Here is a 27923-nt window from a genome sequence, read left to right on the forward strand (position 1 = left end):
GGGACATATCGGGGCTCCAGAGCCTCCTCACCCCGCTGCTGCCAATCACTCACACAAAGATGCTAGGCCTGTTCCCTACACCCCGACTCCCTTGGACACATGCTGCCTACATCACATTAGGCACCACACAGTCTAACCTTACATAGCAAGGAGGCGCAAGCTCTTGGAGCATATAGCGCAGCAGATGGTTTGTTGCCAGGCCACCTTGAAGCTCCCCTCCTAGCATGTCATCACCCTGACTTGGACATGTCCTGGAGTTCCAGCACAGCGCCTAGGTGCAGCTCATCCAAGTTGCCCCCAAACCAGTCATGTGGGACTCAGTGTGACACATGCTGTGGGGGCAGAACCCATCTCTTCATCACCCTCTCAGGCTGACCTCGGCATGGGCGATATCTGCTGGCCCACCCAGCAAAGGACAAATGCCCTCAATCATTCAATGCAGTCACTACACTCAGAGTTGGGGGGTCGGGGGTGGAGGGGTGGGGGTTGGGGGGTGTGGTAGCAGGGGGGTAAGCTGACCTGCTGGGTTAAGTGACTAATGCCGATATTGTCCTCACCCTGCCAGAGCGCAACAAGTCATTGAAGCTCTTGCGACACTGGATCCAGATGCGTCGCACCACTTTGCGGGAGCTCACCACATCCATCACCTCCTCCCAGACATGTTTCATCAGGTGGGAGGGCCTCCTCCTCCCATCCTGGGGAACCAGCACCTCCCATCGTGCTGCCACCTCCTCGAGGGGGCAGCAAGGCAGTCACCCGAGAAGTGAGGGGCACATTGGCCCCCCACCCTACCTTCCAGCCTGGCCTGTCCTGCTGCCCTACCCTCCAGCCTCACCTGCTCCACTGGCCTACCCTCCGGACTGGCCTGCTCACCAGAAGCCCTCTGGTGAGCCCTTCCACTTGCCATTATGAGCAGCCTTGCAAAGGCTGCCAGCGCTTCTGATAAGCAGGCTGCCGGGTCGCCATTGGACCCAGCGGACAATGCACTCCCGCCGCCGTCCACCCACTCCCGGGATCTTCGGGAGTCAGGCATTACGCTGGGCGGGCCTTAATTGGCCTGCCCGCATAAAATGGTGGTGTGGACCCGATCACAAGTGGCGATTGGGTCCGTGCCTGCTGCTGCTCCGCTCCCCCCCCCCCCCCCGCCAAACAGAAAATTCAGCCCTTAGTGTCACTAGGCGAGGATATCATTTAGCGCCTTTCCTGCACACTTGCCACCTCACCTCATTTTGGATTCACTTTCCCAACTTTTACATTTCTCAGTTTTGATTTCTTTCTTATTAAGCATTTTTCATTTTAGTTTTGCAACTTTGTTGTGCCTTTTTGCTGAGTTACATAGAAAACAAGAAAATTATTTTGGCAGAATGCTTTATTTGTTTTCTGCACACATTCATTTCCTCAAGGGCTAGCCCTGACACCGCACTCCCCCCAACTCTCTCTCTCTCTCTCTCTCTCCCCCCCCCCCCCCCCCCCGCCCCAACCACCACCAACGCACACACACACCACGTGGCCTACATGGACTTTAGCAAGGCTTTCGGTGAGGTCCCTCATGGCAGACTGGTCAAGAAAGTAAGAGCCCATGGGCTCCAAGGCAAACTGAAACATTGGATCCGAAATTGGCTGAGAGGCAGGAAGCAGAGGGTGATTGTAGAGGGATGTTTCTGTTGACTGGAAGTCTGTTTCCAGTGGGGTTCTGCAGGGCTCAGTGCCGGGGCTCTCGCTGTTTGTGGTGTACATAAATGATTTGGACTTAAATGTAAGGGGTGTGATCAAGAAGTTCGCGGATGACATGAAAATTGGTAGGGTGGTAAATAGTGAGGAGGATAGCCATAAACTGCAGGAGGATATCAATGGACTGGTCAGGTGGGCAGAGCAGTGGCAAATGGAATTCAACCCGGAAAAGTGTGAGGTAATGCACTTGGGGAGCGCTAACAATACAAGAGATTACACACTGAATGGCAAGACCCTGGAAAGTACTAAAGATCAGAGGGACCTTGGTGTGCTTATCCACAGATCCCTGAAGGTAGCAGGGCAGGTAGATAAGGTGGTTAAGAAGGCGTATGGGATACTTACCTTTATTAGCCGAGGCATAGAATACAAGAGCAGGGAGGTTATGCTGGGACTATATAAAATGCTGGTTAGGCCATAACTGGAGTATTGCATGCAGTTCTGGTCACTACATTAAAGGGAGAATGTGATTGATCTTGAGAGAGTGCAAAGGAGATATACCAGGATGCTGCCTGGGCTGGAGGGTTTGAGCTTATGAGGAAACATTTATAGGCTGGGGTTGTTTTCCTTGGAGCAGCGAAGATTAAGAGGGAACATGATAGAGGTTATATGGGGCATAGATAGGGTGGATAGGAAGACCCTTTTTCCATTAGTAGAGGAGTGAATAACCAGGGAGCATAGATTTAAGGTATGAGGTAGGAGGCTAAGATGGGAGTTGAGGAGAAATGTTTTCACCCAGAGGGTGGTGGGAGTCTGGAACTCACTCCCTGAAAGGGTGGTTGAGTCAGACACTCTCGTGACACTTAAGTATTTAGATATTCACTTGCGTTGTTATAGCCTCCAGGGCTATGAGGCAAGGACTGGAAAATGCGAATAGTGTAGTCAGATCTTTGTTGTCTGGCGTGGACACGATGGGCCTAATGGCCTCTTTCTGTGCTGTAAACATCTATGAGTCTCTATGAGTCTACACCACCCCACACACACACAGACACATATACACACACACATACGCACACACAGGCGTGGGCACATTGCAGGCACAGACCTGCCCCTTGGCAACAAAACAAGAGTACAGCTGCAGGTCTAAGAGTGAGGCCGGGAGAAGAAAACACCTCAGCTGGATGTCTCTTGTGTTCTACAATATAATAATGGCAAGGAGGCTAGGAAGTAAGCCTGAAAATTGGACCCTGTTGAAATCCCGACCAACAAACGCAATGGATACAATGAATACAATGAATGTACATGAATACAGACATACTTGGCAAAATTGCAAATCCAGGTGAACACTGTAAGGTGCTTGACCAAATGGGTTAATTAGCACTGAGAAACTAATTATTTATACATTTTGTTCTTTTTGTCCCATTTTTGCTTAAAATAATGCACATACAGTGATCGGCACAAATCCAGAACACACACATTGTGAGATGGGCCATGCGTGACTGCAGTTACAACAATGTAAAATCATAATTGCCATGAATCAGCATTTTGCTGTAGGGTGGCGATTAGCAAAACAGTAATAATAATAAGAAACAATATATAGATTCTATATGAAACATTTATGTAATCTAATGTACATTATCTCTATTAAATATTAATTGAATGACAAACAATTATATTGAAAATTTATTCGACTTTGCAAAGAGAAGGGCCGGGATTTTACACCCCCATTCTAGGCGGGTGTGTTCAGTGGCGAGATCAGAGAATCTCGTGAAAAGGCCCTAGTCACGTTTCCAGACGATGTAAATCCAGGACGTATTTGCCCCTCCCCCCATCAAGGGTAGGCCGCCTGTCCCACCGCTGAACATCAAGAACTTAATTGTGGTAAATTTGTATCTAATTACTGTGGCCATACATCGGAATCATCCCCTCACATCAAATTTAAATCCCATGTTGGCGTGATTTCGTGATTTACAACTGCCTTTAAAAGGTATGACCCTGGCGACCTTAACTCCAAGGGAAACTCGGAGGTGAGTGCACACAACTTTGTGCAGTGCTCGAGGTGATCCCAATGGCTCATCTGATTCAGGGGGGTCACGGGCAAGCCTCTGCAGCGGCTTCTTCATCAGAGGCTTGTGGTCCCAGGGCAAGGGTGGCAGTGCAAAAGGGGAAGTGGGAGAAGGCAACCTCAGGGCAAAGCTGACAGTGCCGGGGGCTCATGGCAGCACCAACTGAAGTTTGAGCACAAACACATACAGGGCCTGGCGGGGGTGGGGGTTAGGTGTGGGGTGGGTGCGGGGGAGGAATAGAAAACACCCGGACTATTAGCAAAACAGTTCAAAGCTGAGCACTCCATCACAGCATAGAGCATTTAACTTGAGCTCAATTGACATGCTTGAAATCAGCCTAGTCAAGCAACTGTGCCCACTCAAGCAGCACTAATGCATCACAGTGCCAATGATTGCTCCTCTACTGTTAATAACCCCTCCCGCGCGCACTTCAAACTCAAATGAGTGCTATGGTGTTGCAGAACCATTGGACGGCTGGGCAAACCTGAGGATCCCTTTGGGAAAGGTGGCCATTGAACACTGATGGGCAGGTGCACTCCTAATCCCTTGCATTATGTTTCAGTTGACATTGCAAAGTCACCCTCATGCTTCAAGTAAACTGAAGCCTTGGAGTCCAGGTTAGGAAAATGCCTGTGCCTTAGCTGAGAATTCAGGATGCAGTCAAGCGGCTAAATCTGTCACCACTCGGTCATGTGGTGTGGAGCGGTGGTGGCTGTGGACATGGTGAGCCATCATGTGCACTGAATACTGAACAACCATGTGGTGGCCTGGACTGTCTGGCCTGCATTGAGTCCTTGAGAGGCAGCCGCAGGCGATGACTTGACCAAGACAGGTCCTTAGGATACAATTGCTGACCCTTGCATCTCTCTATTTGAAACTGCAGTGGGGAGACCATCAGGATCATGGAGCCTCTCTCTACCTCATTGCTGATAGGCAGGAGAGAAGGAGAAGAAGGTGACAGAGGCACCTGGCTCGTCAAAGAGAGGAGCAGAACCCTGAAGACCAAGGATTTGCACGGCCTCCTCCGCACGCAGAGGATGAATCCCAGAGAGCTGTCTTTCATAGGTGAATCACGAGACCCAGGGTCTACGGACGGCACATGTGCTACCTGCAGCAGAGTGAGAATCAGTGTCACCGACGCCTGCGCATGTCAAGGGAACTGGTCATGCACATATGCCACCTTCTGCAGGATTTGGCACTATCGGGGCTCAGAGGGCCTCCGCTGCCATTAACAGTTAAAGTTATATCCGTGCTCAATTTCTACAGCAGTGGTTCCTTCCAGAGCTCCACTGGGGACCTTTGCAGGATCTCGCAAGCATCCACCCACAAATGTATCCAGGAGGTCACGGATGCCCTTTTTTCCCAGGGCACACAACTTTGTCAATTTCAACAGGAATCAGGCAATCCAGGAAGTAAGAACGTTGGGATTTGCTCAGATTTCCGGATTTCCACGGGTGCAGGGTGCCATTGACTGCACCCATGTGGCTCTTAAATCTCCCTGGTAACAAGCATAGAATCATAGAGTCATAGAGTCATAGAGATCTACAGCACAGAAAAAGGCCCTTCAGCCCATCGAGTCTGCACTGGTTAAACAACTACCTAACTATTCCAAATCCCATTTTCCAGCACTAGGCCCATAGCCTTGTATGCCATGGCATCGCAAGTGCACATCCAAATATTTCTTAAATGTTATGAGGGTTTCTGCCTCTACCACCCTTTCAGGCAGCGAGTTCCAGATTCCCACCGCCCTCTGGGTGAAAAAAATTCTTCCTCACATCCCCTCTAAACCTCCTGCCCTTTACCTTAAATCTATGCCCCCTGGTTATTGATCCCTCCACCAAGGGGAAAAGTTAGACCATAAGACCATAAGACATAGGAGCAGAAATTAGGCCCATCGAGTCTGCTCCGCCATTCAATCATGGCTGATAAGTTTCTCAACCCCATTCTCCTTCCTTCTCCCCGTAACCTTACCAATCAAGAACCTATCTATCTCGGTCTTAAATACACTCAATGACCTGGCCTCCACAGCCTTCTGTGGCAATGAATTCCATAGATTCACCACTCTGGCTAAAGAAGTTTCTCCTTATCTCTGTTCTAAAAGGTCTTCCCTTTACTCTGAGGCTGTGCCCTCGGGTCCTAGTCTCTCCTACTAATGGAAACATCTTCCCCATGTACACTCTATCCAGGGCTTTCAGTATTCTGTAAGTTTCAATCAGTTCCCCCCTCATCCTTCTAAACTCCATCGAGTATAGACCCAGAGTCCTCAAACGTTCCTTCCTGTCTACCCTAACTGCGCCCCTCATAATTTTATACACCTTGATCACATTCCCCCTCAATCTCCTTTGCTCCAGGGAAAATAATCCCAGACTATCCAATCTCTCCTCATAACTAAAACTCTCCAGCCCAGGCAACATCCTGGTAAATCTCCTCTGAACTCCCTCTAGTGCAATCACATCCTCCCTATAATGCGGATTCCAGAACTGCACGCAATACTCTAGCTGTGGCCTAACCAGCGTCTTATACAGCTCCAGCATAACCTCCCTGCTCTTATGATCTATGCCTCAGCTGATAAAGGTAAGTATCCCATATGCCTTCTTAACCAATTTATCTACCTGTCCCACTACTTTAAGGGACCGGTGGACATGTATACCAAGGTCCCTCTGATCCTCAGTACTTCCCAGGATCCTACCATTTATCATATATTCCCGTGCCTTGTTTGTCCTGCCCAAGTGCATCACCTCACACTTATCCAGATTAAATTCAATTTGCCACTGATCAGCCCATCTGACCAGCCCGTCTATATCCTCTTCACTATTTACCACCCCACCAATTTTCGTGTCATCTGCAAACTTACTGATCAACCCTCCTATATGCAAGTCTAAATCGTTTATATATACCACAAACTGCAAGGGACCCAACACCGGTCCCTGTGGAACCCCACTGGACACAGGCATCCAGTCATAAAAACACCCCTCAACCATCACCCTCTGCTTCCTGCCACTCAGCCAATTCTGAATCCAATTTGCCAAATTGCCTTGGACCCCGTGGGCTCTTACTTTTGTTATCAGTCTCCCATGTGGGACCTTATCAAAAGCCTTGATGGAATCCAAGTAGACTTCGCCAAATACATTGTCCTCATTTACACACCTGGGGCAGAATTTTACGACGCGGGATTTTACGTTCCCGCTGTCGTCAATGGGATTTATAACGGCCCGCCTCATTTTACGGCCCCGACCCCGCCGAAACGGGGCCATAAAATTCTGCACCTGGTCACCTCTTCGAAAAATTAAATCAAATTGGTCAGACGTGACCTCCCCTTAAAACCATTCTAATTAATCCCTGCCTCTCCAAGTGTAGATTAATTCTGTCCCTCAGAATTGCTTCCAATAGTTTCCCCGCCACTGAGGTTAGACTGACTGGCCTGTAGTCTCCTGGTTTATCCCTTCCTTCCTTCTTGAATAATGGTACCAGTTTGGCTGTCCTCCAGTCCTCTGGCACCTCTCCTGTGGCCAGGGAGGTGTTGAAAATTATTGCCAGCGCCCCTGCTATCTCCTCCCTTGCCTCACTCAACAGCCTGGGATACATTTCATCCGTAATCCGCAGTTTTTTTGCTTTTATACATTTCATCCGGGCCTGGAGATTTATCTACTTTTAAGTCTGCCAGGCCATTTAGAACCTCCTCTCTTTCTATGCTAATTTCTTTAATTATATCATAGTCCTTCTGCCTGATTTCCATACCCGCATCGTCCCTCTCACTTATGAACACCGACACAAAGTATTCATTTAGAACCCTACCTATGTCTTCTGGCTCCACACACAAATTACCAAAATGGTCCTTAATGGGCCCTACTCTTTCCCTAGTTATCCTCTTACTCTTAATGTACTTGTAAAATAACTTTGGATTTTACTTTATTTTACCTGCCAATGTTTTGTCATGACCACTTTTTGCTGTCCTAATTTCCTTTTTAAGTTGCTTCCTACACATTCTATACTCCTCTAGGGCTTCTGCTGTTTTGAGCCCTCGGTATCAGCAATAAGCCTTCCTTTTTCTCTTTATCCAATCCTATATATCCTTCGACATCCTGGATTTGTTGGTTCCTCCCTTTACTGGAATATGTTGGCCATATGCTCTCCCTATTTCCTTCTTGAATGAGCCCCACTGTTCTGACACAGATTTACCTAAAAGTAGCTGCTCCCAGTCCACTCTGGCCAAATCATATCTGATCTTATTAAAATCGGCCTTCCCCCAATTTAGAACTTTGATTTCTGGCCCATCCTTGTCCTTTTCCATAACAACCTTGAATCTAAAGGAGTTATGATCACTACCTGCAAAGTTTTCCCCCACTGATACCTCTACCACTTGCCCGGCTTCATTCCCTAAAATTAGGTCCAGAACCACCCCCTCTCTTGTAGGACCTTCTATGTAATGGCTTAAAAAGCTCTCCTGGATGCATTTTAAGAATTCCACTCCCTCTAAACCTATCACACTATGATTAACCCAGTTAATGTTGGGGAAGTTGAAATTCCCCCACTATTACTACCCTATTATTTTTACATTTCTCTGAAATTTGCCTACATATCTGCTCTCCTATTTCACTCTGACTGTTTGGGGGCCTAGAGTACACTCCCAGCAATGTGATTGCTCCTTTTTTGTTTTTCAGTTCTACCCATATGGCTTCATTTGAGGAGCTTTCTAAGATGTCATCCCTCCTTACTGCTGTAATTGATTCCTTGATCAATATTGCGATACCCACTCCTCTTTTACCTCCTTCCCTGCCTCGCCTGAAGACCCTATATCCTGGAATATTGAGCTGCCAATCCTGCCCCCTTCTCAACCATGTCTCTGTGACAGCAATGACATCATACTTCCTTGTGTTAATTTGTGCCTCAACTCATCTGGCTTTTTCGTCAGACCCCTTGCATTAAAATAAATACCATCCAACCTTGCCAAACTCCCTTGGTGCCTTAACTGGCTTATAATTTCTATGCCTTCCAGGCACATTTGCTCTCTTCTAATTTTGGCTATGCATCTCCCCCTGCTGAACCTCCTCTCAGGATCCCATCCCCCTGCCAAGTGAGTTTAAACTCTCCTCAACAGCACTAGCAAACCTCCCTGCAAGGATGTTGGTCCCATTCCGGTTCACGTGCAACCCATCTGCCTTGTACAGGTCCCACCACCCCCAGAAACGGTCCCAATGTCCCAGAAATCTAAAGCCCTCCCTCCTGCACCATCTCTCCAGCCACGCATTCAGCTGGACTAACCTCCTATTTCTATACTCACCAGCGCATGGCAGCGGAAGTAATCCAGGGATTACTACCTTTGAGGTCTTGTTTTTTAATCTGCTTCCTAGCTCCCTAAATTCTGCTTGAAGGACCTCATCCCCCTTTCTACCTATATCGTTGATACCGATATGTACTACAATCTTTGTCTGTTTGCCCTCCCCCTTTAGAATGCCCTGCAGCCGTTCAGTGACATCCTTGACCCTGGCACCAGGGAGGCAACATACCATCCTGGAGTCACGTCTACAGCCACAGAAAAGCTTGTCTGTTCCCCTTACTATCGAGTCTCCTACCACTATTGTCCTTCCCCTTTTTCCACTCCTCCTGTGCAGCTGAGCCACTCACAACGCCATGAGCGTGGTTGCATTCCCCAGAGGAACTGTCACTCTTACCGTTTTCCAACACAGAAAAATGGTTCTTGAGCAAGATCTACCCTCGGGATTTCCTGACTACCCACCTGACGCCTTTCTTATGATTGATGGTCACCCATTTCCTCTGTCTGCCCTTCCATAAGCTGTGGGGTGACCACGTCTAAAAACGTGCTATCCATGAAACTCAGCCTCGCGGATGCACCTCAGTGCCTCCAGCTGCCGCTCAAGCTCCAAAACTCGGAGCTCAAGTAGCTGCAGCTGGTGGCACTTCCTGCTCACATGGTCAGCCAGAGCGCAAGGAGCATCTAGGACTTCCTACATGTTGCAGACGGTACATAACACGGGACTGAGTTGCCCTGCCATGCCATGCCTCTAGTGGGAAAAAAAAACCTTACTTTAAGTTAAATACAGTAAAAAAACGTTAAATTATTTATGTACTTTAATTAAAAACTAGAATTCTTACCTTTCCTTAGCTTAATCTACTCCATTTTAAACTGGAGAAAAGACTGGAGAAAAACACTTACCCACTACTCATCAATCAGCTCTTACCTTTGTGCTGATGTCACTTTTTGAAGCTTCCCTGCACTCGCATTGGTTCTGATCTCTCCGTCGCTCTCTCGTGCTGTCTTATGATGTCACTCTTGTTATTTTCAACAAGAACTGACTGCAGCACACTCTTCCCAGACTGCTTCACTGTGATTCTGACTGTAGGACACTCTTCCCAGACTGCTTCAACGCAATGCTGACTGTAGGACATTCTTCCCAGCTAAGCAGTCCAGTATGTGAACCATAAAGGCTCCCACTTTCTCAACGTTCAGCTGGTCTGCGCCCATAACAAACGGATCATGCAGGTTAGTGCAAGATATCCCGGAAGTGTCCACGACTTGTACATCCTCAGCAGGCCTCAGATCCCTGACATCTTCCAGGGACAACACAAGCTGCAGGGTTGGCTCCTCAGGGACAAGGGCTACCCACAAAGGACAATGGCCAAGCGGCAGCCTCAGACTCCTGGTGAGTGAAGGTACAACGAGGCTCATGCCACAACCCAGAGTTTGGTTGAGCACACCATTAACATCCTGAAAATGAGGTTCCCATGCCTGGACAGATCTGGTGGAGCATTGCAGTAAACTCCCCAGAGGGTATCGCACATTATAGTGGTTTGCTGCATGCTACAGAACCTGGCAATGCAGGAGGAGCTGGATAATGAGGAGATGCAAGAACTGCTCGTCCCTCCTGATGAGGAGGAAGTCAAAGGGAATGAGGGTGATGAGGTCCTGGAAGGCAAGGGTGCAGGCAATGAGGCCATTGCACTGGCCAGACGAAGCAGGCATAGTTGTGAAGCCCTTATTGCTACAAGATTCCAGGAGGATGATGACGAGATGCAGTGAGGATACTCCTGATCTTCACATTGCATCTGGGAACGTCTGACACCTGTCTAGCTGAGGCAGCGTACATGCACTCTGTGAAGAGGCTCATATCATGGCGACGCTGCTGAGATACAGTGGGCACATAGACTTTAGACTCGATCCTTTGGCAGGCTTCATCACCTGTCCTCTTCAGCACCACACCTTCACCTGTCAGGCATGGTGATGAGATGGAGGCGGTGGGGTGTGGAGGTGGGGGGCAGCCCCACCTCTAAGGTGCTGAGAGCACACGGAGAACATCATGGAACCCAGTGATGCTCAGGTACAAGATTCTTGCAGCAAACACAAGCCACATGGAAGTACACACATCATTAACCTGGAGCTGGAGCTGCTGGGGTGACAGGAAGGGGGGATTTGAATGGACACTCCTGCAGTCACTTGGACGGATGGGTCTGCTGATCCTCCTCCCTATGACTGCCCATGGCTGACTCCTTGAGAGGAAGGGGTAGCTGGAGTAAGCTCAAGATGCCACGTCCGCCTCTTGCATCGACACTGATGGATGCCTGCAAGTGCCTCAGCAATGGAATGCAACTCCTGCAGCAGTGCAGGAGCAATGTCCTGGACCAAGGTCTCCATGGCAGCCGCCATCCTACCATTGTTGACGTCAGTGTGTTGTCATGCCGGTACTATCACCTCACACCGAAGGCAGACGGACTCCTCCATCATGCCTTGCAATCTGAGGAGTGCTGCAACATCCCTTCCCAATATTCCCAAGTTTGCCTCTGCAGCTCCAGCAACTGAGGTATGACCAAGTCCGGAGGCTCCTCATCTGACTCCGGCTCAGCAGATTTCTGACCTCCAATTTTATGTTTATAAGGCAGAATATAGATTTTGTGGTATAATTCAACAAATATAAATCCTACCTTTTGAAATTTGAAGTCTAGAGCTAAGACCACCAGTGGTCTAATTTTATGTAACCATGCGCTGTGATAGTTCCTTATAAACTTTAGTTTCTTAATTAAATGTGAAATACATAATATTAAGCTCTATACATGCCATTTAACCAAATAAGAAGAATTTTCATGACAAATGTCGTTCACAGACAAAGACCACAAAATGCCAATACATGACCTGTGTATTTTGGTGCCCGAGCACCATTACAAGTCCAAATTGAAGCCTATGCTGTGCATACATGCTACTGATATGAGTCATGCCAGACTCCATTTTGGGTCAGTTGTTAACACAGGTGCTGGGGCATGTGCCAGAAGTATGCAGAGTGGACAGATTGTTATGTTACTCCACATGTTACACTGATTTGACTGTAACAGTATAATTTTCAATCTCAACTTTCCAGCTAATGCACTCTCCTAACCTGACAAAGCTGAACATGCGTTCAGCAGCAGGAAGTGCACCCCAGTCCCACCCCTACACCAGCATCATTTAAAGGGATCAACAACTAGAGTTATTTACATAGATTCGTATACAGCTAAGAAGGAGACCTTTCAGTCTATTGAGTCTTGCCTGCTCTCTATAGAGCAACCTAGTCAGTCCCATTCCCTTGCTCTATCTCCAAGTCCTGCAAGTTTATGCAATATTTTTTTGAAATCATTGATCATCTCTGCTTCCACCAACCTTGTGGGCAGTGATCCAGGCCATTACACTCACTGTGTAAAGAAGTCCTTCCTCAGATCCCCACTGCATCTCTTGCCCTAAGCCCTAAATCTGTGACCCCTAGTCCTTGTACCATCAGTTAATGGGAACAGCTTTTCTTTGTCTACCTGATCTAAACCTGTCATTACCTTGTACACCTCTATCAAATCTCCCCTCAATCTCCTTTGCTTCAAGGAGAACTGCCCCAGTTTCTCCAGCCTAACCTTGTAGCTAAAATCCATCATCCCTGGAACCATTCTGAAAGACCCCCTCTACACCCTTTCAATAAAACCTTTTTAATTAAAATCTTTAAGTTTCTGAATTCTCACTTTCTAACACTAGGGTCCTCAGTTGTGCTTGATCTAACAAGGTACAAATAACTAGTATTTGTAACTCAAGTAGAATTTATTAAGCAAGATTTTGCATATAAGTAACAAAAAATAGTGAAGACAACTTGGAAGTCTCTTATCCCTCAAGTTCCTAGGATTCCTTGAGCGTTGCGAGCGCAGATGATATCTTTCTCTTTATCTGTCTCTGAAGTGATGCTGAACTGTGTCCAGAAGAATCATACCACATAAGCCATGGTAATACTGTGCCAACAAAGACTCAAATTTTCCAACTTTTATCCCCATTTTTCATTATTCCAGAATCCCTTATTTGGAAATAGTCCAAATTCAACTCTTCCATTGGCTTAGCGTGCAGGTCATCACATGTCACCGCACCTCTGTAACTAGAGTCATGTAGTGGTATTGTCTGGACTGGGCTGGTAATCCAGAGTCCCAGGGTAATGCTCTGGGGACCTGGTTCAAATCCCACCACGGCAGATGATGAAATTTGAATTCAATAAAAGTCTGGAATTGAAAGTCTGTTGATGACCATGAAACCATTGTCAATTGTTGTAAAAACTCATCTGGTTCACTAATGTCCTTTAGGGAAGGAAATCTGCCGTCTTTCCTACATGTGACTCCAGACCCACAGCAATGTGGTTGGCTCTTAAATGCCCTCTGAACAAGGGAAACTAGGGATGGGCAATAAATTCTGGCCTAGCCAGCGACTCCCACATTCGATGAGTGAATAATTTTTAAAAAGACTAAAGATAAATGTCCATCCCTTGTTTCTTGGGCCCCCCAAGTTTACATTCCATTGTGAACAAATGGTGCACTCTTTTGATACAGATCAGTCACAAAGTCACATCCTCTTGTCAACAATGCTCCTACCATAAACATTCACATCAACATACTCTAACCCATTCCCACAAATACTAAAACCATTAAGAACAAATGTTAAAAACGCTTCCATCTCCACTTCTACTGATATTCTGTAAGTTTCCTCATCCTTAGTGAATACAAAGATACAAAGTCAAGTATTCTAGCCTTGATCTGCACCTCTAAGCATATATCAGCCTCCTTGTCCATAATAACACCCACTCAGCCTCTTACTCCCTGCTTACTATTTACATAGCAGTAGAAGATTTTGAGGGTTCTTTTATGTTGACTGCCATTCTATTCTCGTAATCCCTCTTTGCCAATCTTATTTACCCTTCACTTTCCCTCACAACCTATTTTATTTCACCCGATTCTCAGTTGAAGACTTCACCTGACATGCATCATACACCCTCTTTTTTGTTTCATCATATTCTCTATCTCTCTCATCATCCAAGGAGTCCTGGCTTTGGTTTCCCTACTTTTCACCCTTGTTGGAATATACCCAACCTGGAACTGAAGCATCTCCTCCTTAAAACTCAACCATTGTTCCATTACAGTTTGCCCTTTCAATCTTTGGTTCCATTTTGCACTGGCTAAATCCCATCTCTGCCCATTGAAATTAGCCCTTTTCCAATTTAAACCTTCTACCTTAGATTGTTCCTTGTTCTTCTGCATTACTAGTTTAAACCTTATGATACAATGATCACTCTAAACCAAATGTTCCCCACAGGCAGTCTGCTTGGTCCATCTCATTCCACAGCCCCAGATCCAGCAATGCCTCCTTCCTAGTTGGATCGAGAACATACTGAATATATTTAACAAATTCCTCCCTATGCTTATGTTTTAGTCTAACACTATCCCAATTGATATTTAGGCAATTAAGGTCTCCTAATGTCACCACTCTATAGTTCTTACACATTTCTGTCATTTCCCTGCAGATTTGCTCCTCTATCCCTCACTATTTGGAGGCCTATTAAGTACTTGATATAATGTTATCATACCCTTTTTGTTTTTCAACTGTAACCAAATGGATTCTGCACTTGCCCCCTCAAGGGCATTATCTCTTTCGAACGCTACAATGTATTCCCTAATCAGCAATGTCATTCTGCCCATCCTTTTTCCTTCCCTATCTTTTCTGAATACTTTAAACCTGAACTTCTGTGGAGTGGCAATCACCGTCGGATTGTCACTCCGCTCCTAGTTTCTCACCTGGAAAACCAGCTGCGCCTTCCTCGCCCGTTCTTCTGACTCAGGCTGGGTGAGAACTGTGTAGTGCAGCGTACGCCTGAGGCCTTCAGTTGAGGGCTGGAGAGTCAGTGGTAAGGAAGCCATGCCCCTTTTTTACGGCTGCTGTAAAACAATTACATTTGAAGTTCCAGCCATTTTCAGAAGCCGGGGAGAAGGTGAGTTTGTAAGGTAAGCGAGTAGGATGGAGGGATGGGAGTGAGGAGGAGGCATCAGGAGATCGGGTGGTCAGTTGGGGGTCGGTCAGTAGGGGGCTGGAGGTCGGGTAGTGACTGGGGGGGTTGTTGGTTGAGGCAGGTCGGCTGTTCAGGGAGGTTCAAGTGGTCAGTCAGTGGAGGTACTGGAGGTCAGGTGGTCAATGGGGGGAGTCATTGGTCGATGGGGGGGATCTTGGTTTGGGATGGTGGGGCAGTTGGTTGGTCAGTGGGGAGGGCAGGGATTGGATGGTCTGTTGTGGGTGGAGGGGGTGATGGTCTGGGATGGTCGGGTGTTTGGTTGTGGAGGGGTGTTCAGATAGCCAGTGGGGTGGGTAGGGATGGGTTTTTGAGGGGGGTTCAGGTGGTCTGTGGGGGGGCTTGTTTGTTGGTTGGGGTGGAGTTGCTTGGTCAGGGGGCTGGTCAGTGGGGGTTGGGAATCAGGTGGTCAGAGGTGGGTCCCGTTGGGAGTTGGGTTTGGGGAGAGTCCAGTGGGGAGGAGTTGGGTGGGGGGTGGTGCTGTCACTGCTATAGTTACCCAGAAGTTAGGAGTGATTTTAATTCTTCTAACTTTTCCTATGTTACTATAACTGTAAGGCAGTCAGAACCATCCATAGTTTGCGATTTGAATCGTACGTTCGGATAGTTCCCATTGCAAGGCAATTGCCCAACAGAAGTTTGAACTTCCCGGGCAATTGCCAGGCAATCCTTACCTGGGAACTTCCAGGGAGGTCCCCCAGTGCATCTTTGGGGTAACCCCCCAGTTATGATGCTCAGAAACTCAGACGTTACAGCTCTTTATATCCTTGAATATTAAGCTCCCAATCCTCAACGTTTTTAAGTCACATTTCTGTTATTGCCACTATCATATTCCCACATAGCTATTTGTATTTGTAGCTTACCAACCTTATTCGCCACTCTTTGTGTATTTACATAGATGCATTGTAAACCTGTTTGTATTCCTCATTGTCCTTCTTAATCTGCTTCTATCTTATATGGTACTACTTCCTTCTCCAGTACTATCCAACATTCTCACTTTATGCAGCATATTCCTCTTTTCTACTTCATTATGCTGGTGCCCATCCTCCTGCCAATTTATTTTAAACCCTCTCCAACCACAATAGCGAACCTTGCCGTGAGGACATTAGCCCCAGTCCTATTGAGGTGCAGCCCATCCCTTTTGAAAAGGTGCCTCCTGCCCCAGAACTTGTCTCAATGCCCCAAGAATCTGAAGCTCTCCCTCCTGCATCATGCCTCAAACCAGTCATTGATCTTCCCTCTCTGCCTATTTCTACCCTCACTAGCTTGAAGCACTGGCAGTGATCCAGAGATTGCTACCTTCAAAGTTTTACTTTTTAACTGCCTTTCTAGGTCCTGAAAATCTGACCATAAAGCCTCAATACCTGCCCTCTCTCTATATCATTGGTACCAACGTGTACCACAACATTTGTCTCACTCCTTCTCCCTGTAGAATTCAGGCTAGTTGCTAATTGATTTTTAATGTCTGTTGCTGAGATGGTAGGAGCATTTCATACTTTTCATTAAATTTGGTGAAGTCTACAGGAAATGCAGTAAAGTGCTTGGCTCCCACTTCAACGTTTCAGCGCAGAACACTTGCTCCCAGTCATGGGTGTGATAGTTTCTATCTCCCTTTGTCTGCAGCAAGCAGGAGGAATGAGCAGAGATGACACAGAGAAGGACAAGCTGCTCAAAGAAGGAAGAGAAGGAGGATAGATAGAAAACTCTTAGTTGAAGGTTATACCTACCTAGGGTGTTCAGGGAACAATTGTCCTACCTCAACCTAAGCCACGAACCCTATATGTGATGCTTCCATTTCACCAAGGAGATGCTCATTGAATTTTGCCACCTCTTACAGGCAGATCTGTAGCCTCAGAGCAGACCAAGAATAGCATTGCCAGTGGCCATAAAGATGAGAGACCAAAGGATGACTACCAGCTGACAAGGGCTATCTGCTTACCACTTGGCCCATGACTGAGGTGTACAACCCTACACATGTGGGCAGTATGCTTAGAACAAGAAACAATGAAACTACATGAAGTGTCATTGAGCAGACCATTGGCATGTTTAAGCAATATTTCTGCTGCCTTGACCACTCTAGAGGAGCCCTGCAGTACACTCCAGCGTGTGTGTCACTGTTGGGATCTGCTGTATCCTGTGCTATCTCGCCATCATGAGGGCACAGCTCTTTCCACCAGTTACTTGGCTAGCAGCTGAGAAGGAGGAGGAAGAATAAGGGAGGAGGCAACCAATACAGCCCAATTCTGGCCAGGTTATCTATGAGGGCCTCATCTGACTACGGTACCCATGAACTCAACCTCATTTCTCCATCAACAGTCCCATGTCTAGCCAACCCTGTGTTACTGACCATCACAGTATTTTCTTGGTTGTAATGCTGAAATAAAAGCCATCACAAAGCAAACGTACCAAACCGACTTTGTCATGGTGGGAGCAGCCTAAGCATACATACCAACAAGCTAAGCCTCCACTGCAGCACTCAGACATTGTGTGCCTTTTGCTTGTGCTGCAATGGAAGCTGAAGCTTCGGCCACCAGACGCTGCATCATCAGTTTGTACACAAATTTTCTAATGGAATTGGCCACCACTTCCACGTTTTAAAGCTGGGCTCCTAGCTCTGTGCAAAAGTGTGTGCAAGGTTGGTGCCGGACTCTTCCATCCTACTTGACAGTGACCGCACACTTTCTGGCAGGCCTCCCGATGCACCAAGCATTTCAGCTTTTTACCATGTGCCACCCCATCAAAGTGCTCACCTGAGCCCTCTACAGTGGAACTCATGTGAAACCTCACCCTCCACCGAGCTGTCTCCATGCTACCTTTTCCCTCTGTTCTAGCAGCAGCCACTTGCACCCAGTGTCTCACCGCATATAGGTAAGATCATAAGAACTAGGAGCTGGGGTAGTCCATTCGGCACCTTGAGCCTGCTCCGTCATTCAATAAGATCACGGCTGATCTGATTGTGGCCTCAACTCCACGTTTCTGCCTGTCCCACCATAACCCTTGACTCCCCTGCTGATCAAAAGTTTTTCTAACTCTGCTTTGAATATATTCAATGGCCCAGCCTCCACTGCTCTCTGGGGTAGAGAATTCCAAAAATGAATGACCCTTTGAAAGAAGAAATTCCTCTTTATCTCCAACTTAAATTGGAGACCACTTATTTTGAATCTGTGTCTCCGAGTTCAGTAATATGGTTGACTCTTAAATGCTCTCTGACATGGCCTAGCAAGCCAGTCAGTTGTATCAAACCACTACTAGGTCAATAAAGAATGACCTAAGCACCAGAAACAACAACAGCAAACTCAGTCCTGTCGATCCTGCAAAGTCCTTACTTATATCTGGGGGCTGGTGCCAAAATGGAAGAGCTGTCTCACAGACTAGTCAAGCAACAGCCTGACATCATCATCCTCACGGAATCATACCTTACAGACAATGTCTCAGACACCTCCATCACCATTCCTGGGTATGTCCTGTCCCATCAGCAGGACAGGCCCAGCAGAGGTGGGGGCACAGTGGTGTACAGTCAGGAGGGAGTTTCCCTGGGAGTCCTGAACATCGACTCCGGACCCCATGAAGTCTCATGGCATCAGGTCAAATGCGGGCAAGGAAACCTCCTGCTGATTACCACGTACCGCCCTCCCTCAACTGATGAATCAGTGCTCCTCCATGTTGAACACCACTTGGAGGAAGCACTGAGGGTGGCAAAGGCACAGAATGTACTCTCGGCGGGGAATTTCAATGCCTATCACCAAGAGTGGTTCCGTAGTACCAGTACAGACTGAGCTGGCCAAGTCCCAAAGGACTTAGCTGCTTGACTAGGACTCCAGCAGGTGGTGAGGGAACAAATAAGAGGGGAAAACATATGTGACCTCATCCTCACCAACCTGATTGCCACAGATGCATCTGTGCATGATATTATCAGTAGGTGTGACCACCGCACAGTTCTTGAGGAGACCAAGTCCTGTCTTCACATTTAGGGTACCTTTCATCATATTGTGTGGCACTACCACCATGCAAAATGGGATTGATTTTGAACAGATCTAGCAACTCAGGGCTGGGCAATCATGAGGCGCTGTGGGCCATCATCAGCAACAACAGAATTATACTCAACCACAATCTGTAACCTCACAGCCTGGCATATCCCCTCCTCTAGCATTACCACCAAGCCAGGGCACAGGAGGGCATGCTTCGAGAAGCACCAGGCATACCTAAAAATGTGGTGTCAATCTGGTGAAGCTACAACAGGGGACTACTTGCATGCCAAACAGCGTAAGCAGCAAGCGATAGAGCTAAACGACTCCACAACCAACAGATTGGACCTAAGCTCTACAGTCCTGCCATATCTAGTTATGAATGGTGGTGGACAATTAAACAACTCACTTGTGGAGGAGCCTCCACAGATATGCCCATCCTCTATGATGGATGGGGTCCAGCACATCAGTGCAAAAGATAAGGCTGAAGCATTTGCTACAATCTTAAGACAGAAGTGCCGAGCGGATGATCCATCTCAGCCTCCTCCAGAGGTCCCAGCGTCACAGATGCTAGTCTTCAGCCAATTTGATTCACTCCACATCATATTACAAAGTGGCTGAAGGCACTGGATGCTGTAAAGGCTATGGGCCCTGACAATATTCCGGTAATAGTACTGAAGACTTATACTCCAGAACTTGCCGCACCCCTAGCCAAGCAGTTCCAGTACAGCTACAGCACTGGCATCTAGCCGGCTATGCAGAAAATTGCCACGGTATGTTAGGTGTACAAAAAAGCTGTACAAATCCAACCCGGCCAATTACCACCCAATCAGTTTAATCTTGATCATCAATAAAGTGATGAAAGAGGTCATCAACAGTGCTATCAAGCGGTACTTGCTTAGCAATAACCTGCTCACTGATGCTTAGTTTGGATCTGCAAGGTCACTCAGCTCCTGACCTCATTACAGCTTTCGTTCAAACATGGACAAAGGAGCTGAATTCCAAAGGGGAGGTGAGAGTGACTGCCCTTGACATCAAGGCAGCATTTGACCGAGTATGGCATCAAGGAGCCCTAGCAAAACTGGAGTCAATGGGAATCAGGGGGATAACTCTCCATTGGTTGGAGTCATACCTAGCACAAAGGAAGATGGTTATGGTTGTTGAAGGTCAACCATCTCAGTTCCAGGACATCAATGCAGGAGTTCCTCAGGGTAGTGTCCTCGGCCTGACCATCTTCAGCTGCTTCATCAATGACCTTCCTTTCATCATAAAGTCAGAAGTCAAAAAGTTAGCTGATGATTGCACAATGTCCAGCACCAGTCATGACTCCTCAAATACCGAAGCAGTCCATGTCCAAATGCAGCAAGACCTGGACGATATCCAGGCTTGGCCTGACAAGTGGCAATTAACATTTGTGCCACACAAGTGCCAGGCAATGATCATCTCCAACAAGAGAGAATTTAACTATTGCCCATTACCATTGCTGAATCGTCCACTATCAACACCCTGGGGGTTGGCATTGACCAGAAACTGAACTGGACTAGCCATTATAATTACTGTGGCTGCAGGAGCAGGTCAGACGCTAGGAATCCTGTGGGGAGTAACTCACCTCCTGATTCTCCAAAAGCCTGTCCATCATCTACAAGGCACAGGTCAGGAGTGTCATGGAATACTCTCTACTTGCCTGGATGAGTGCAGTTCCAACAATTCTCAAGAACCTTGACACCATCCAGGACAAAACAGCCCACTTGATTGGCATCCCATCCACAAACATTCACTCCCTCCACCACCGATGCACAGTAGCAGCAGTGTGCACCGTCTACAAGATGCACTGCAGGAACTCACCAAAGCTCTTTAGTCAGCACCTTCCAAACCCATGACTGCTACCATCTAGAAGAACAAGGGCAGCAGGCACATGGGAACTCCACCACCTGGAAGTTCCCCTCCAAATCACTCACCATCCTGACTTGGAAATATATCGCCGTTCCTTCACTTTTGCTGGGTCAAAATCCTGGAACTCCCTCCCTAACAGCACTGCGGGCGTATTTATATCACATGGACTGCAACGGTTCAAGAAAGCAGCTCACGGACAATTAGGGATTGGCAATAAATGCTGGCCCAGCCAGCGATGCCCACATCCCTTGAATAATTTTTTTTAAATCCCCGACAAGGGGAAACATCCTCTCAGTATCTACCCTGTCAAGCCCCTTCAGAATCTTATAGGTTTCAATAAGGTCACCTCCCATTCTTCTAAATTCCAATGATAGCACTGTTGACCATTTCTTCAGAAGACAAACCTTTCATCCCAGGAATCAGCCTAGTGAACCTTCTCTGAACTTCTTTCAGTGCAAGTATGTCCCTCCTTAAGTAAGGTGACCAAAACTGTATACAGTACTCTAGGTGTAGTCTCACCAATGCCCTGTACAGCTGTAGCAAAGTTTCCCTACTTTTCCACCCCCCTTGCAATAAATACCAATGTTCCATTTGTCTTCCTAATTACTTGCTGTACCTGTCTGCTGACTTTTTGTGATTCATGTACAAGGATACCCAGTTCCCTCTGTACTGTTGCATTTCTGCAATTTCTCTCAGTTTAAATAATATTCTTTTCTATTCTTCCTGCCAAAGTGGACAATCTCACATTATCCCACATTACACTCCATCTGCCAATTTTTTGCCCACTCACTTGACCTACCAAATCCCTTTGCAGACTCTTTGGATCCTCCTCACAACTTGCTTTCCCACATATCTTTGTACCGTCATCAAATTTGGTGACGATACATTCAGTCCCTTCACCCAAGTCATCGATGTAGATTGTAAATAGTTGAGACCCCAGCACTGATCCTTGTGGCACTCCACTAGCTACAGTTTCCCATCTTGACAATGATCCATTTATCCCGGCTCTCTGTTTGTTGGATCTCAGTTCCAACTGCCCCCAAAGTGTGCAAGTGACTTCATCATCAGGCCTCTTCTTCCTCTCCCCATCTTTGCTCTCCCACCACCCTCTGACCGCAGGTTATGGTTCTTAGATATCTGAAAGGAGAAAGGCATGAGGATAGAGTTGTGGATTGTGGGTGAGGTCACGGGTACACAGTCTTCCATTTGTTAGCTCTTGCCACTTTTGATCCTGCAAGAAAGAGGGAAATACGATAGGAAATGCGGTGCAATGTGTTTGGGTGATGTGACTGTCATGGGTGATGTGACTGTCATGGCTGAATAGCTGTGTGCAAGCTGTGAGGTACCGGTATCAAATTTTGCCCACCCAGTATACCTTGTTGTCAGGTGTGTTTTATCAATGAACAACTTTTTTAAATACATAAACAAAATGCTGCGGATGCTGGAAATCTGATATTAAAACAGAAAATGCTGGAAAAGCTCAGCAGGTTTGGTAGCATCTGTGGAGAGAGAAACAGAGTTGGCGTTTCGAGTCCATATGACTTCTTCAGCTTTTCCAGCATTTTTTGTTTTATATTATATTAGTCATTTTCTTTAGTTATGTACAAAATTATACAAAGTCAACATAAGTACCGTTTGTTGCTATTTTGCTTTTTTAATATATTGTCAGAAATATCTAATTACCTCAACATTATTTCTGTGCAGAATACGAAGGCTCGGGAACAGAAAGACGGCAAAAGCATGTAAAGTGTGGAAAATGCAAGTATGGAGCTGAATGTGATGAAGACGCAGAGGATGTCTGGTAATTTATCTTTCAAAATGTACAACAGAGGCAACATAACTGTAGAGTAAAACAAAAAAACAGTAATAACTTTACATTTCAATCAAAACAAATAGCAATTATTTGTGAATATGTTGAAAATCTGAACAAGGAAATTCACACATTTCATCTTGTGACGTCATTTGCAAGCTCTGATTTTTTTTCCATGGAATAGTTTTTGGTAGATTTTTGCTGTGCTTGCAACCTACAACAAAGCTGTGAATATAAGATTGCATTGACTGATGAGCCTTTTGCACAGGAGGGTTAAAGATGGATGAGTGTTTTACCTCACATGCCAAACACTGGATTTATGCTGGATTGTGTAAAGCTCTATTGATTAAAAATTGCAACAGCCAGAAAGATAAAGCAACATGCATATGGGAGCTAAATGGAAATAAAATCAGAAGAATGAAGGAAGGATAACTATATAATAAATGCAGAAATATAGGAAAAGATAATGGGAAAAGAAAAATATAGATTAAACCATGTTGCATTTATGTAACTGAAAACACTAAGTTTTTGTTAGGCTGTGGTCTATTTAGTTAGATTCTCTCTCATTCATACTGGCCTATTTTATTTTCTCCAATTTGCTAAGTTACTCAAATGAAAACTGTATTTTTTCATGCTGTTTAAAATAGGGTTCAGCATGTAGATGTGGAAAGCTTGCCTCTCTGAATCTGTCCCACAATAGCAGAGCTCAAAACCATACCTATGTTCAATATCTATACCACATTGGAGTTACATCCCAAAGGAGCCAGGAGACACTCATTTTATAATGAAGCAATACTCTGATGATGTAGGGCACAGATATCCTCATAGAGCACATCTGCCAGATTGCATTGAACCTTGTAAAACTAATGCTATCCAAACAGATTGGCTTTATTTTGTAAGATGACATTCTTAAATTTTACAGTAGGCAAGTACAGAATGAGAACATGTATGAGAACCTTTGTGAAACGATAAATCACCGTATCTTTCTCTGTACATAGCTTTACAAGTACAATCTAATCCCATGTTGTTATTTCACATTCACCAATGATATGAAAACTTCTTGGAAAGTTTATCAAATGTGAGCAAGTGGATATTATTGATCTATTCATGATATAGTGAAAACACGTTTCTGTTATACTGTGGTTCAGTAATAATGTATGATTTTAATCTGCAAATGATGATATAGTTCATTACATCTTCAATAAGTTTCTGCAAGGGAAGCACAGCCATTGCTTAAAGGCTCTGTGTTACCTATCAATCAACCTTAAGTGAATACACAGGGCTAAATTTAACAGTCAGACAGCCAGAGGGCTGGTGGCAACCCGGCCAAAACCATCTTTGGATGTCCTGACGGACGTTCAATGACCATCAGGCAGTTAACTGCCAGCTGTCAGAGCTTCCACTCCTTTAAGGGTGGAGGCCCTGCCTCCAAGAGCTGCTGGCCAATCAAGAGGGCTGGTAACTCCACAGTTCCAGCAGTGCCACCAGAAGCAGTGGCTACCACTGGTGCTGCAGTGAGTCAGGACCAACAATGCTGGAAGAGGTGCTAGAATTAAGATAAGTTTGTGAGACTTGCCGGGGCCTGTCAGCGAAGGAGGTGTGTTGTTTTGGAGGGTAAAGAAGGGGCCTTTCAGCAAGGTCGGGTCTTGCTGCCGGTTGGGGGTTGGGGGGGTGCAGAGGTGGGGTGGGGGGGGTGGTGGGGGGGTTAGGGCGCCATGTCGTCTGTGGGCTACAGGATGCCCGATCAGGAGGGGACCCCATCCATGCTGCAGGAAGGCCTCCAGCTTTTGTTGGGAAGTCTCCCAATGAGTCATAGGCCCCTTTAGCTGTTGGTAGAATACCAGCAGTGGAGGAATGAGGCCCTTAAGTGACTCTTAATTGGCCACTTAAGGGCCTCGCTTGGCCTCCGGTTGGGAAGGGTTGTCCTCAACATTCCCTGTCCCTAACTTAATCAGAGGGAGTCAGAAAGGTGAAGGTACTCCAACCCCTAGCCTCCCAATTCTATGCACCCCCCACCTCCTAGCCCATTCATGAGGGCGTCAGCAAATTCCACCCACAGGGTATAGGACAGCCTAATCCAATAAGGATTACAGCCAAACAACATCACTCATACCTCATTCTTTTATTCTGCTGGAAATAAAGAAGCTGCCTTGTGTCATGCCCACGTTGTTTGACTTGTTAGAAAACTGAGAGAGTATTGGCAAATATATTAACTCACAGAAAAGTTGCAAAAGGAACATTAATTGGCATTGATTATTCATTGGAAGTTTCCAGTAAAGCTGTTATTAAAACTAAGCAAAGGCTAGGATGCAGCTGAGAAGTGTTTAACTATAAGGTGAAACATTTTACCCTAGCATTGGTGAAGCAAAATTTTGGATATCTCCCTTCAAAACAACACAAACAAATTGCATTTAATTAGCAATTTTAATGTCAAAAATGTACTCCATGAGGAGATAATCAAAAAAAATTGACACTGCGCTAAAGTGAAAGGTTAAGGAGGGGATGAGAGAATTTGATAAAAGTGGGAAGTATTAAGGAGGATGTTTCAAATGAGGAAAGGGAGGTGGAAAGACTTAGGAAAGAAATTCAAGAACATGAGCCCTCAGAGGGTGAATGCATGACCACCAATAGTGGGGTCAACTGGGCTGGTGGTCAGGGGGACAGGGTGGGTGTGGGAGTGGGCAGGGAGGCGAAGTTTAAACAGGAAACAAAAGTAAGATGAGCAGAGATCAGAGGGTTGTAGATCTAACAGAGGTTACAGAAATGGGGGATGGTTGAGGCTATGAATGGGATTTAAACCTGATGATGTAAATTTTAAATTTAATGTGTTGGGAGAATAAGCGCAAATGTATGTCAGCAAAGACTGGGGTGGTGGATGAACAAAACTTATTGTGGGAGAGAACATAGATAGCAGAGCTTTGTTTTGAGCTGAAGTTTTACAAAGGTGAAAAATGAGGAGTTGCAGAATTTTTGAAGGGGATTGAAGACAATGGCAATAATATTCCTAAAATTTAACTGAAGGTAATTCCGGGCAAGGGTTCTAACAATGCATAGGCAGTTGAGGTGTCAAAGAGATAGATCTCAAATTCAACAGCACATAGTGTGGAAGCAAACTTCATGGCCAGCATTTTCGGGGTAGTGGTAAGTACCGTGTGGTGGGCAGTGTGACCATGGTGGCAATCCTCCCAGCAGCGGCCAATTACATGGCCATCAATAGCCTCATTGTCTAATTAAGGACAGCGGGCTGGCTCTCCATGCTGCTGGCCCAATCAGAAGGCCAACAGCCCTGCAGCCTCAGCACTGCTGAGTCTGCAAAGGGAACAAGAGAGCGCTTCCATGTGAGATGCCCTCGCATGTGAGTTACTAAATGTTTTTCTTCTGCTGGGGCTAGGTGGTGTCGCGGCTGTGCTGGGGGCCTCCTCATTAGGCCATGGAGTTTCCAAATGTGATGGCTGTCCCCATCCACCCCAAGGAAGCAGTTGGGAGACAGCCTCCATGAAGATGGCCCTCAACTGGGACTTTACTTGGGCCACTGCTATTCCTGCCACTGATAAAATGGCCTAGCGGTGGAACTACTTTTGGGAAGCCCCTCCAATGCAACTCCCCAGCATTTTATTGGTCCCTTGCCGACCTCCTAGCCCACAATCCAGGGGCTGGTAAAGTCTTGCCCCATGTCTGTGAATGATGTTTTTTAAGGAATTCTTTGTAGATGATGAAGAGGAGCAGACCAACGATAGATCTTCGAGGAATGTTTAAACTTACAGTTTGAGAGTAATAAGAGAAACCATTTCTGCAGACGCCGTGGCTATAATCTGATAGCAAGTAGTGGAACAAAGCCAAGGAGGATTCAACAAGAAGATTGGACAACAGAGCTGAGCTCAACGTTGGATCCTTGGTTGACTTCCAAAATGATAATGCTGCATAGGAAAGAGGAGGTACTCTGGCTATAATCAGATAGGTACAAGTGGAACAAAGTGAGGATAGTCACACTGAGTTGGACAAAGGAGAGAGACATTGGAGGAGGATGGTGCAGTTGACCATGTCAAAGACTGGAGAGAGGTTGAGGAGGATAGGGCAGGTAATACACCTTGTTCAAAGTCAAAAATAATTTTTTATGTGACTTTATGTGGGCCATTTTGATGCTAAGGGAGGCATGCAAACCTGATTGGAGAGATTCAAACAGGAAGTGGCAGAAAAAATGGGGACAGATTTTGCAGGTGCCAAAATATTCGAGGATTTTTTTAATGAATTAGGAGTTTGAGGTGGTTGTTTGCATTTACTATGTCAACTGGCACAGGGCTGTGAAGGGGAGCTGTATGGCCAGCAATTTAGTGGGAGTAGGGATAAGAGAGCAGGACTCAGTCTCATGGATGAAATAAAGTCAGAAAAGGCATGGTGGAGAGTGGGGAGAAACTGGAAAGAGGTGAGTGTTCAGAGCTATAACAGGAGAGGTTGGCTTGATAAACAAGGGTAAACAGCATAGGCAGGTGCATGGATGGCCCTTATTTTGATGACAAAAATTCCTGTCAATTTCTCAGACTTGTTAGGTCTGAGGGTGAAGGGGGCAGGATTAAGGGATTTAAGCAGGCAACTGGTAGGAGAAAAGAGAAGCCAGGGGCTCTTTTTGCTTCCAGGATGATTCTAGTGTAATGAATGGAGATAGAGTTTAGGTACAACCTGATCTGGCAATGGGTGGCCAAGTCAGTTGTGCACCAAATGTGCTCAACTATGCACTTCTTAGGCTTGAGGGTAAATTGATAGGTGCCATACGTGAAGTAATCACTTTGTTGGGAGACAGTTAAAGGTTTTCATGGGCCAAAGGTGTGAGTTAAATTTATTGGTCAAATTGACTTATTATGGTGAATGGAGGATCAAAGGCGAGGCAGCTGGAAATTTTAAAATACAGTTGTAAATTATTATGGCAAGAGTTTTTTCTGAAGATGGATGTAGAAGTAAGTGGGGCTGGGAGGAAATAGGGGCCTGTGGGTAGTAAAGGATATGAGGATTGGACTTGGTCATGTTTGTGATTGAAATTTGAGAGTAGTGAGGCTACAAGAGATGCTGAGGTCAAAAATGCAACAATGATTATCAATAGCTTATATGGAGGGAGAGGTCTAGTACTGACAGGAGGTTGATAAATTTAACAGATATTATGAAGGATGGCTGAGGTGAA

At 46.2% G+C, this 27923-nt stretch overlaps 1 protein-coding gene across 1 annotated transcript in view; it reads left to right on the forward strand.

Annotated features, from left to right (window-relative positions):
- Nucleotides 1-27923, forward strand: part of LOC144678705 (tomoregulin-1-like) — a 346693-nt gene that overhangs the window by 270628 nt on the left and 48142 nt on the right. Inside the window, exon 5 of the mRNA XM_078538515.1 lies at nt 22645-22741. Coding sequence (XP_078394641.1) covers nt 22645-22741 — 97 coding nt within the window. The remainder of the gene's footprint in view (nt 1-22644; nt 22742-27923) is intronic.

Source organism: Cetorhinus maximus, chromosome 3, assembly GCF_964194155.1.
Source record: "Cetorhinus maximus chromosome 3, sCetMax3.hap1.1, whole genome shotgun sequence".
Lineage (NCBI taxonomy): Eukaryota > Metazoa > Chordata > Chondrichthyes > Lamniformes > Cetorhinidae > Cetorhinus > Cetorhinus maximus.